General features: G+C 45.0%; 1 protein-coding gene across 2 annotated transcripts in view; it reads right to left on the bottom strand.

The window, feature by feature from the left end:
* LOC147706850 (exportin-5-like) overlaps positions 1–13,013 on the bottom strand; it is a 2,308,032-nt gene that overhangs the window by 1,915,905 nt on the left and 379,114 nt on the right. For both annotated transcript variants that reach the window (XM_086926017.1, XM_086926018.1), the window contains exon 10: positions 1,103–1,186. In XM_086926017.1, the coding sequence (XP_086782143.1) occupies positions 1,103–1,186 (84 nt within the window). The remainder of the gene's footprint in view (positions 1–1,102; positions 1,187–13,013) is intronic.

Below are 13,013 nucleotides of genomic sequence, written 5' to 3'. Positions count from 1 at the left end.
TCAAAGCACATCAGCAATTCAGCAAAAAGTGGAGGCAACCATGCAGAAAGAGGGCACTTTCTCACTCTGGCAAAATGTCTTGAAGAAATGAAAAAAGGGAAGAGTAACAGAACAGTAAGAATATCTTCAAGAGATCTGTATAACTCTGGCAGATGGCACCGCTCCCCAGAAATAAGTGACTGATGCACCCCACACAGAATGTGCAATTCTTGCTGACCGAATCCTGTTGGCTTCTTCATATTGTTCCTGTTAAGCATTACTTTTTGTAAAAGCACCACAATATAATCTCTAATAGTCGACAAACAGCATCCACATACAATCATTCCTTAGCTGGTTGTAAATGAAGATCCAGAACTTAAGACCCAGAGGTTTAACTGCACTAATCACTAGATCTTCCCGCACTTTCACTGTTTTTTCCTATGCCCACTATAATGCTGAGAATTTCAGAAAGACGAGGCCAATAGACCCTCAGAAAAACGTGAAATTGGAAGCAGTTTAGCTCTTTGATCGACAAATTGCCATCCCTTGTTCCCAAAAGACTTGCACACTAATCACCCCTCAACCCATATTGAAAGTCAGGGACTTATGTACAAAATCAGTCAGATACTTTGTGTTCTGGCAAACTGTACAGCTATCCAGACATGAATACCTTCATGGACCAAACAATTTGGCTACCACATCTGGATGTGGACTCATTCAATTCAAGAACAGTGACACCTTTTGACCTCCATTTTGACACTGCAAAGCCCTCTCAAATGAACAGCCTGGTCAAGAATGTCCATGGGAATTGTCAAAACCAGAGAATGATTCCTCATCTATACACTTTAAGGACCACACTGATGAGGATAGTCAGTGTTTATTGAGCAGTATAGTGATCCTAATTTAACAACCCATATATCTGTACACTATCAGAAAGTTGAGAGCTCTTTAACACATGCAAATTAAACGTTCTCACAGTCCCAAAAATAAAGATCTAAAAAAACAACAACAGCTGTAAATGATGAAGAATTTAGAAGCAAAATAGAAGACTATATTGAATGTCTGCTAGCATGCTCATTAGATGGCTAATAAATAGGTCCTTCAATATAAGCCTTGTGCATACCTTGCTGCTGTGCGTGGTGAAATCCTGTAAGCAATCCAGATATTTTCCAAAGTTAGGGGGTGGTTCCTCACAGCCTTCATTGCTCTGGAAATTGAGAGATTTAGCAAGCTTAACAAGACTTAACTTAAAGAGCTTCTAGTACAAGATAATTTCAGTGGCCTTGACCAAAATATGTAGAGCGCAAGCTGTGAATAAAACATTCTTTGCTTCTAAGCTCCTTTTAGTGAAAAAACTGATGTGACGTAATTTACAGTGCAAGTGTCAATCTACCCCTTTTGCCTCAAGTGAACTGTTGCTATACATATATATATATATATATATATATATATATATATATACACACACACACATATACAAATATATATGTGTATATATATATGTATATATTCCTGTGCTTTACTCCTCCTATTCCCCTGGAGCAAAGATTGAGGCGCACTCAAGGGGTACTTCTCACAGTTTAATGATCACAAATCAAAACTGCCCGACAGACGCGTTTCGGCTACACGCCTTTGTCAATGTCGGGGAGGTTACATTATCACACAATTATATACAATGTATTAAAAAAAATAATAATAATCTTTACGTGAGAGGAACCAATCACAACCATTCTACATCATTTGTATTACATTCATAGAAATCGCTGTAGGACATTCAGATCCTGATATTTAGTGGATTATATGGGGGCCATTTTGTAGTGTATATCTGTACAAGGGAAAATCATATTATTCCTCAAGTGTATGCTTTCTGATTCTACTCTAGCCCCTCCTTACACTGAATCAAGTACATCTTCAAGCCCTGGATGGGCATAATTGATCATGGTGTACTTCTCCATGACCGCAATATACTTATGTTCAATTTCTGGGTGTCCCTACTTTTCGATATTACTCTTAACTGGTTAGTGTTTCTGTATGTTGCTCCCGGGCATTGCTTGAATTGCTAAATGTGAGACCATAATTCCTCCTCATTGTTGAGTCCCGTCGGACTCTTAGACTGCATTAACACTATGTACTTGGACTCTAGTTGTCGTAGTTTTTTAACTCTGTCCCCACCTCTCTCACTCTTAGGGACACAGTCGATACAAAAATATTTTAGAAGTTTGGAGTTGGACTTGTGGACCTCTGTGAAATGACGTGCCACAGGGTACCCCATATCTCGGTTCGTGATTGCCCTCATGTGTTCAAGCACTCGCTTTTTCGCGGGATGAATAGTGCTCCCAACATAATTGAGGCCACATGGACAGGTAAGGCAATAGATTGCAAAATCTGTGTTACAATTCATCAATTTATTGATTTTGTGCGGGGTTTTCCTGCCAGGAATATTAAATTCCTTGACTTTATGGCCATTTCTGCACGCTTTGCAGTTCATGCATGGAAAATATCCTGTGACTACTTCTTTCCTTTTGGGATGTTTGGTAAAGTGGCTCCTCACCAAGTGTGTGCTGAGTGTGGGCCCTCTTCTGTAAGTCACCAGGGGTAGTTCTGGAAGATCTTTTCCTATAATATTGTCCGATTTCAAAACCTTCCAATTTCTGCGGAAAATTTGAAAAATGTCAGACGATTGTGCCGAGTAGTCAGTAATTATTCTAATGCTGTCCTTTTGAGTGGTCTCTCATTTACGTGCTTCCCCCATTACTAGCATACTTCTCTCTAGTTTCTCGCCTTTTGCTTCTGCTTGCCTGAGAATCGACTCCTTGTATCCCCTCTGTCTTAATCTTTGGAAAGATTCTTCTTTTGCTTTACAAAATTCGCTTTGAGTTGTGCAATTCCTTTTCATTCGCACAATTTCACCAAAGGGAATCCCCTTGATGACACTCTGCGGGTGAAAACTGGACGCATGTAGTATGCTGTTCCCAGCTGTTGCTTTCCGATATAAAGTCGTGCTAATCCTGCCATCTTCAATATACACTTTTAAGTCCAAGTACGCTACTTCCTCTTTGCTGATGCATTCAGTGAACTTCAAATTGCAGTTGTTAAGGTTGAGAGCTGCTACATAGTGGTCCAATTCCTCCCTCGATCCTTTCCAGATTATGAAGAGGTCGTCTATGTAGCGAGCCCACAACACTATGTTATCCAACCACCTCTCATGCTCCCCTGCCCATGCTTTATATATATATATACACACACATATATATATATATATATATATATATATATATATATATATACACACATGCACATGCATACACATGTATATGTATGTTTAGATATACACACATATATATCTTTACATAAATGAATATGCACATATATATCCACCCACAAAGAGTTAAAGAGCATTTGTGAAGTAATTCATTTCCATTTCCGTCTTTATTCGATCATATTCAATCATAAAAGACACATTAAAACGAATACAATATAATATAAAAAAAACATCAAATTACATACAAGAATATTTTGTTAAAAGAGCATGTCATATAAAATCCCAAAGCTGTTAAAACAATGATTAGGTTTAAAAGGGAGAATTCAGGGTCAAAAGCTATTAATACACAGGGCTTGGTTACAGTCTTCAATATTGGACTGAATGACGTGGAGGAAACTTGAGTACACCAATGCATAAGCAGATAGATTACATAATGCCTTGCAGATTTTTCCTTCTAAGGACCCAAGTCATTTCAGCCGAGGGTTCTTGTATGAAGGGCACACAAACAGGACATGCGATAGATTCTTGTCCTCAGTTAAACAAGTGTCACATTTTATATCCGGGTCATCCCGCCACTTTTTAGTAAACAATTTTAGGGGGAGTGTTCCCACTCTGAATAGGTGGAAAAGTTTTCTATCACCAGGATGTGTGATAATATCCTAATAGGCCTCCAGCTTATGCTCACACTTATATTCAAGAAAGAGGCCTGTGAGGGAACTACTAGTAGCCGAGGACAGCGACTTTACATAAACCATGTCCATATATAAGGCTTTAAGATCTCTTTTAGATGGAAATGAATTCACCTCTGGGTCCTCCCACAGGTGAATGAGGCCCATTTCAGATAACAATGCCTTAATCTTTTGTAGCCAAGAAATTTTGTTTGATTTATCTGCTTCCCTAATGGACTGAACAGCTTTCGCATAAGGTGCTAGCTCTGGGGTTGTCCAAAGTCTTCGCCAATAGGCAAGTGGTCTAAAAACCGCAGCCTCCTCAAAGGAAATACATCCTAGATCTAAAAGTAGGGGCCTCAGAGGAGAGGATTGAGGAAGGCCGGTCAATGCCCTCAGGAACTTGTTCTGGGCTAAGACTAATGGTACTAAGTTTTCGAACCCCCAAAGTTCCGCCCCATAATTTATTGAGGCTCTAACCTTCCCTTGGTAAATCATTTTCATTTCATTAATCTTTATTTCGATCACAGATCATAAAAGATAAGAAACAATACATACATTTAAAAAGTTATTAAACAAGATGTGATCCAATTGATTAAGATAAGGATAAAACATTTGCGGAGCGCCCTGGACATGTCCCTTTATACCAGACTTCTCATCATTCGGCTACGGGTAAACCACAATGAAGTTAAAAATTTTGCCAATGCAAAAACGGTAGGAGGGGAGAGATCAGATTTTAGAACTCTGTAAGCAGTTTGATAAGATCTGAACCCCAGGTTCCTGAGCATCGGAACAAGCCAATATTTCCTGCTCCGCTCGTAACCCTTGCAAAAGAGGACCGCATGCATGTCGTCCTCCTTCGGATGTGCACACATTGGGCAGATTGATGTAGTGGAGCAAAGTGACCAGGATGCTGTAAACGCAGCTAAAGGAAGGCATCCATAGCGCCATTGTAAAAACAGTTTCCTGGTTAATGCAGGAGAGATCTCATCTAGGGTTTTTTCAAGAAAATAGGTATCTTTTATATTCAAGAAAAGGTTTGTCAAGGACCCCTCGCGAGTGTCATTGGAGGCTCTAGCGAGCATCATGGCATAGTAAGTGTTCGCGAGTGCCTTTTTTGAGATCTTAGTGCAAGAATTGAGCGGATCAATCCATAATTCCGGAAATCCCAATTCCTCGCACGTTCCTCTGACGTAAGTCAACCAGGGAATCTTCTTGGTGCTCCGTAGTTCCAGGAATTCTTGTAATTCTTCTCTATAGCTTACGAGGTCAGGACTGGTCCACAAACGCCTCCAGAATTTTAGGGGTTTTAGTCCTAACTCCTCTGTAATGGGTCTAATTCCCAAATCCAACCTTAATGGTAGTAAAGGGGTACTCTGGGGGAGGGCAGCTACCTGTCTCAAGAACTTATTCTCCGTAGTCTGTAACTTGGAGTTCGGCATGTGTCCCCACAACTCTCCCCCTTAGGTGACCCCTGCCCTAGCTTGTGTTTTGTATATGTGAATGACTGGGGTGAATGGTCGATAGCTAGATTTATTTGCCAGACGCAAAGCGCCACCCGCCAACTGTGCTAGTTTGATGGTCACTTTGGCCTGGTGAGTTGACCAAGTTAGACGTTCATTTATAGTGATTCCCAGGTATTCAATATTATGCACCCGTTCTAATTGAACCGTGCCGAGCTTGGGGGGGGTTCTATTTCGGGAGGTAGGATTTAAAATCATAAATTTTGTTTTTTGGGGATTGACTTCCAGTCCCCGATCAGAGCAGAAGTTAAGGAAGCCGTCCAAAATGCGCTGAATCCCCATAGGGGATTTAGACAGCAACAGGGTGTCGTCTGCAAACATAATTGCGGGCACCCTGTTGCCTGTCAACTTGGGGGCGTCCGTGTTGGCAATCCCGTTGAGGTGGGCAATTACCCCGTTCACAAAGATGCAAAACAGGGTAGGTGCAAGTACACAACCCTGTCTTACACCTCTGCGAACGGGGAACCGCTCAGTTAGTTTACCACCTTTGCCACATCTAACGCGGGCATAGTTGTTAGTGTGGAGTCTTATCAGAATTGCCAGGATATCTGCGGGGACCCCAAGATCTTTCATGACATTCCACAGCCTCGCTCTGGGCACCAAATCGAAGGCGGCACGTAGGTCTACAAAGATGGTATAGAGACTGCCGCCTTCGATTGTTGCTGTTCTCCAGTAGAGCAGTTGTAACCTAAATATTTGGTCTGTGGTAGAAACACCCTCCCGGAATCCTGCCTGATATGGGGATAGGATATCCATTTCTTGGATCCATGCTTGCAAACGATTTAAAATCAGTCTGCCAAAAAGTTTTTGAGAAATATCTATCAGACTGATAGGTCGATAGTTGGACGGGAGCAGGGGAGATCCCTTTTTATAAATTGGGACTACCTCTGCTCCCGTCTAAGTATCGGGCACAGTCATTCCCTCCAGTATGGCATTAAATATTAGCGTGAGGTACGGAGCCCAGATCCCTGGTTCCTGTTTGAACAGGTCCCCCGGGACCCCGTCCAACCCCGGGGCTTTTCCAGCAGCTAAGCCTTCAATCGCCTCCCTTACTTCTTTTTCAGTAAATGCAGCCCCCGAAGGGCTTGGTGCGGGCAGATTGCTCCCGATACAAGAATCCTGCCCTCTCTCAGCATATAATGCTTCAAAGTGGGCCTGCCATACCGTGGCGGCTATGTTGGGTTCTATTGCTGATGATAACTCACCCGTGCCATTCGCCACTACACGCCAAAATTTACGTGAGTCTCTGATAGATAATGCCTTCACGAGATTCTCCCAATAATCGTAGTCCCATTCTATTCTAGCATTCACCAGGAGGGCCTTATACTTGGTTCTTCTTTCACGAATTACCTCCCTACTGAGGCGTCCCTTTATAGCCGATATCAAGAGAGCTTTGGCCTTCCTACATGAGGCATTATACCAGGATATCTTTGGCTTGTTGCCACTCCTTTTCATGGAAGTAGTGAACAGGTCTTGTTCAAGGGAATCTGTGATGTTTTGGTGTATTATTGCTAGTTCCCTTCTGGTGTCATCGTCTGGGTTCTTAGCACCCAGGTCGAATGCACTCTCTAGTAAGGGAATTAATCTTTCATAGAGGCGGGGTAGTTTGTCTGTGCTGCTAGCCAGCTTCTCCCACTTCACTTTCCTACGGTTAGTTTCAAGTAGGAGACCCGACTTGTCGATCCCGAATCCCTGCGAAGTTTCCTCACTACCAGGAAGCAAATAAGTCAATTCCAAAGAATTATGGTCACTATCGTGTCTTGGGCACACTTTGAAGTCAACTATTGCTGGCCACATAGAAGTTTTGACCATAATATAGTCAAGTCTGGATTCACTACCCAGTTTGTTATAGGTCGGGTTACTGGGTATGTCCGAGCTGCAACGGCCATTACATGCCCTTAGACCAAAGTTAAGGGTGAGGGCATTTATTTGTAGGGCTAGCGGAGTCCATGCCCTTGGCGGTGGCGCCACCGTCTCAGGTATGAACCAGCAAGAATCTTCCTCAAAAGAGGGGCCGTCGCGTAATCCGGGCAGGGGTTCATAGTGAGAATTAAAGTCGCCCCCAACCACACAAGCAAGGTCACGCGGAATGCCCTCCAGGAATCTAGCTAATTCCTCTATGGTAGACGACTCTTTATGCATTTGAGTTGGTCTGGAGTAGATGTTAATGATTAGTAGCTTTGCTGAGTCCGGCCATTCTAGTAGGACAGCTAGGATGTCGTCGGAAGCAGTCTCTACAACAGAGGCTTGACAACCTAGATCCGTTGCTACCCCTATCATCAACCCCCCAGATGGTCTCTCCTTGCCCCCCCATTTGGCTCTTTTAGAGAAGGAGGCAAAGCCAGTTATGTCTATATTTTCTCGCGCCCAGGTTTCTTGCAGAAGTATTAGGTTCTTAGATCTAATGTAAGAGGTCCATTCTAGACAGTCTAGTTTGCTAGAGAGCCCCGCTACATTCCACGAAATTACTGTTATATGTGGCGGTTGGGTGCGCGGCGGACTCACAGCAGTTTCGGTAGGCTCTTGGTGGACACTATAAGTTAAGAGTGAATGTATAGTGTCTGGTAGACTGGTGGCAATAACGTCTGGTAGACTGGTGGCAATAACTGGGGAAGGGTTCACCATGACTGGGGTCTGGATCGATTCACCTGAGCCTATTAGTAATATACCCGGCGGTGTATGCGAATTTATATCACATACAGAAACTGGTAAATCAATAGAGCCGGTCCAACTGGTTGGGTTTGGGACAACCGGAATTCTTTTAGGAGGGCCCCTGCAAGTTGATTATGCCTTAAGACTGCTATATCTAACTGTGGCTTCCAGTTCAAGCGTTTGCCCAAAGTAACACCCAGGTATGCAAAGGAGTTGGTTTGATCCAGGGGCACATTGTTCATTTCCACTCTAGCTTTCACTACTTTGTGTTTATGCAAGACCATGAACTTTGTCTTATCGACGTTAACTACTAAATCATGGTCATTGCAGAAGAAAGTGAATCGATCAAGGGGGCGTTGCAGACCTGATTGCGTCTTCAACAGAATTAAGGTGTTGTCTGCAAACATTAATAGAGGAACCCTGGATCCAGCAAGAGTAGGTGCGTCCGTGGAATATTCAGAGTAGTATGAGATAACATTATTTATGAACAATGAAAAGAGGGTACGGGCCAGAACACACCCCTGCCTTACTCCCTTGTTCACAGGAAAGCGGACTGTAAGCTCACCCTGCTGACCCCAACGTACTTGGGCAGATATAGACTCGTGTAGATTTACAATAAAAGATAAGATCTCAGCAGTCATCCCTGCTTCCCTAAGAACCTCCCACATCTTATGGTGGGGGACTAAATCAAATGCAAATTTAAGATCTACGAATGCTGCATAGAGTGTCCCCCCTGCTAAGACCACTGTGTTCCAATATATCATCATAAATCTAAAAACTTGGTCGATAGTGCTAACATGGGAACGAAATCCTGCTTGATAGGTGTATTTCGTTCTCATCTATCCAACTATTTACCCTACTTAGCACTAATCTTGCCACAATTTTTTGAAGGGAGTCTATGAGGCTTATGAGCCTATAATTAGATGGACTGGCGCGATACCCCTTTTTATAAATGCGGATGATTTCTGCCGCGCGCCAGGATTCAGGAATGGGTGCACCTCTTGCCAAACCATTAGCAAAGAATAGGTATTTCAACCAGTTCTCCCGATCTGATTTAAATATACCCGCTGGGATACAATCCGGTCCAGGAGCCCTACCTGCTGCCACACCATCGAGGGCTCTCTCGATTTCCGCTGGTGTACAGGAAAGGATTGAGTCCGTCATAGCACAGGGCTGGTACATAGTACTATCCTCGGGCGATGAAAATTGAGACTTGTAATATGCGACCCAAACTTCTGGTGGAACTTTCTTAACTGGAGCCGGGCCAGCACTACCACTGCCCCATTTAATTAAGTGCCAGAACCGACACCAGTTTTTCCCATTACTTGCCACTAGAAGGTCCCTCCATCTATTTTCATTGTAAGCCTTCTTTGCACTGAGTTGTGTAGCCTTCTAGTCTGCCCTTAGTTCCCTTACCTCCTGTGCTGATCCCACCCAAATGGCTTGGGACAAGTGTCTGAAAGCTATCCTACATTCTCCGTCGTACCATTTTACAGCTTTATGAAAGGGGGTTACATTGGATCTTTTTATATTTTTAGTAAAATAGCTTTTCAGCTTAGCAAACAGGGACTCGTGGGTCTCTATAAGAGTTGTAAGTCCAGCCTAGCTGGAATCAAGATAGGATAGGGCTACAAGGGACTCTTCAAGAGTAGACCTTATCTGTGCCATAGTGCCCTCATCTTCAGAGACACGTGCCCATTTTAATCATCGACAGTCGTGAGACATAACAGCGTTTGCCGTGACAGTCTCCGGGCCGCCCCTTAGCAATGAACGACCCTTTACCTCTAATGTCAACGACAGTGGATCATGATCGCTCTCTGGTCTGGTTAATACTTCCATGTCCTTAAGCCTTGATCAAAGTTAATTAGGAAGTAGTCAATCCTAGTACTTCTTCTCCCATTATCAAAAGTGGGGTTGCCTTTGACATCAGATTTGGATCTCCCGTTAACCGCCCTGAGCCCACCCTCCAGTGTCAAACTTTTTAATTGCAGTAATGCCTCCGTCCATTTATTAATTGAGGGGAGCCTTAACGATGGAATGCCCGAGGTCGCATCCTCGTCGCTAGTAAGACTGGCGTCTTCTGGGCCAAGCGGCACAAATGTGCAATTAAAATCCCCCGCAATGACCCAGCTATGTTCTAGTGAACACTATGTATCAGTCCAGCAACCCTTATTGATGATTGGTTGTAAGTCAACCTTATAGACCAGCTATCCTAGTAGCATGGATACGAGCAGTCTAAGGCTAAAGACTCGAGAGGGCGTGTTAAGCCAGCTGTTTATCACACATATACCCCTTGAATACCAAGTGAAAGGACACCACACAAGTGTTATGAAAATAAACAAGATATTTATTAAGAATCACAACAGCCCTGTACTCTTTATGAGGACAGGGTACTAAGCACAAAACAAAACTCTTACGAAAATACTTAAGTTAGCACAGTATATACAAATGCCCGAGGGGCACGGAAAACCATATACTCTGAAAGTGGAATGCGAAATTACTAGCAGGTAAGTACAGTACTAATAGGCTTAGGAATCGCTAGGACTTGACTATAGAATCTTCAGATTACTTCTAGGAGGCCTAGGGGACTCGGGTGCAGAGTGTGCACTCTCACGCGTGATGCGGGACAAAGTCTATGGTAGCTAGTAATGACAAAGTTAGTGTTCTCGGGCGAACCCGACCTGGTAGGAGGAAAACGAAAGTGGATCCTGACCCTTGGATAGTGAGGCTATGCTGGGGCACCGAAATGCCGAAGTTACCTAGCCCAGGGGCTGCAGCTGCATAGGTCTCAAAAGACGTCGGGAATCCTCGTAGACGGACCAGGAGCCTGGAAGAAAGAAGTTGCTGGCAGGCGACCAGTGAAGAAAGTTCGATGGATCCAAGCCTGGATCGAAGGAAGATGACACCTGAAAGCAGAGGGGACCAAGTTCGAGACTACTAGCCAGTAGTCAGTGGGCACCAGGAGGGCACCGGATGGTAGCCACCTCGACTAGGTGAGTGGGTGACGCTGTGCTCGCAGATCTCACGGACCAGGAGGCGTTGTCGGCGACCAGGATGGAGGAGCGAGCTGTCCCACGATGGATGAAGCTGTTGGCGTCGCTGGACCCAGGATTGGGCAACAAAGCCTTGGCAAATTCAAGCCCACGCGGTGGACTCAAAATGGCGTCTGGAGTGGACCAGGAGGGTCCGGGGTGCCTCTCTTGAAGAAGGAAGCAAGGGCCAGTCTGGAGCAACCAGACCAGCAGCAGTGATGTCGTCGGGCGTCGTGAAGAAGGCCACAAGCCAGCCGGCTAGTAGCCACACAACGCGGTGAGCAGGCAAAAGCAGAAGGGCCCCACGCAGATCGTGGAGATGCTGGAGGGCTGATCTTCGGTGCTGGAGCTGCTCAGGGTGGGGGCTTCTCGGACCCCAAAGCACTCACCAGTGGAGCACACGGTGGGCTTGTTGCAAAGAAGTCGTGCAGTCTTGGCGATCGTCGGTCCCTCGAGGTCTCGTCGCACTCACAGTTCTCAGCTTGGCTGTAGAGGTGAGTAGAGGTCAGAGGTGCCAGGGAAGTCGGGTCTCGTCGAGCTGGGTCGTCGGATTCCGGAGGAAGGACTTGCAGCAGACCGCAGTGTTCTTAGGATGGTGCCCGCTTGATGCAGGGTGACTACTCCTTAGCCACAAGGGAGAATCTTGAAGAAGGAAATCTTGATGTCTTTCGCAGAAAGTCGTGTCTTGATTCCAAAGATGATCTAATTTGAACAGGGGGCCCGCTCCCATCTTTATACTAAAAAAGGGGGCTGACCCGGTGACTAGGTCCTGCCTATGGGTGGGACTAGGAGGGGGGTGGTTACACCCCTCTGCCATGCCGGACTTTCCCCAGGCCAGGTGCTGGTGTGCCCCTGGAACTGGTTCTGACTGGCCTATGCGTAGTGAGCACCGGGGTGCCACTCAGCAGTCACCTTCCTGTAAAGCCCTGCCTACCCAGGATACACAAAACCCTGTCTGGGATGGTGCTAGCACCGCCCCTGACAGGAAACCCTTTGTCCAGGCTCCCCTCGCTGGAAGGACTCCCAGCTGCAGGGGGTCAGACTCGTGTCTGTGGTGGCAGCATCCATTTTGTGGAGCTGAGGCTTCGTTTAACTTTAACCGGGGTTCACAGTTACATACATGTCGTGTCCCTCTAGAAGGGTGGAATGCTAACCCCGTCGCCAGAATTGGCGAGGGGTTTGTATTCCAATTCGTATGACACCTTACTCGACATGTTTTGATAAAGCAATACCAAAGTTAGCATTTAACCGCGAGGATTATAATGCACTTAAGAGTATATGGTATGCGATATCATGGAACAGCTATTAGGACTTGGTTCCGCAAGCTGCAGACAGGCTCAGCTCATGCCAGAGCACCATCTCACACGATTCCAAGCACTCTGCCTTCAGGATTGTCAAGGCCTGCCATAGGAGTGACTGATAGGAATCTGTGTGTCCATTTTAGGGTTAGGTATAGGTATACTATACCTACAGCAAAGGGTGATTACACGACTTTGCCCCAGCTGTCATGCAGCCAGTTGTGTCAAATTTAGGAGGCCAGCCAGGGGTGGCATAATACATGCTTCAGCCCCTGGGTACACCTATGCCCTGAGTTACAGGGTCTGATAAGGTGGCCCAGTACCAATTGGTAAATGCACCTAGGGTACATGTTGTAATTTAGACAGAGAACACCAAGAATGTGGGTCTGATTGGCAGGCCCACAGCCAGAGAAAGTCGTAAACCAGTGAAACAAAAGCAAAAAATCTGGGTGATCATAGGATTGCAGACCCTACTCTCCTACAGTGGGGGACTAAATCAAATGCAAATTTAAGATCTACGAATGCTGCATAGAGTGTCCCTCCTGCTAAGACCACTGTGTTCCAATATATCATCATAAATCTAAAAACTTGGTCGATAG

Source organism: Lissotriton vulgaris, chromosome 6, assembly GCF_964263255.1.
Source record: "Lissotriton vulgaris chromosome 6, aLisVul1.2, whole genome shotgun sequence".
In the NCBI taxonomy this organism is placed as follows: Eukaryota; Metazoa; Chordata; class Amphibia; order Caudata; family Salamandridae; genus Lissotriton; species Lissotriton vulgaris.
Note: the sequence above shows the minus strand (reverse complement) of the source record. Positions and strands in the feature narration are given on the sequence as shown.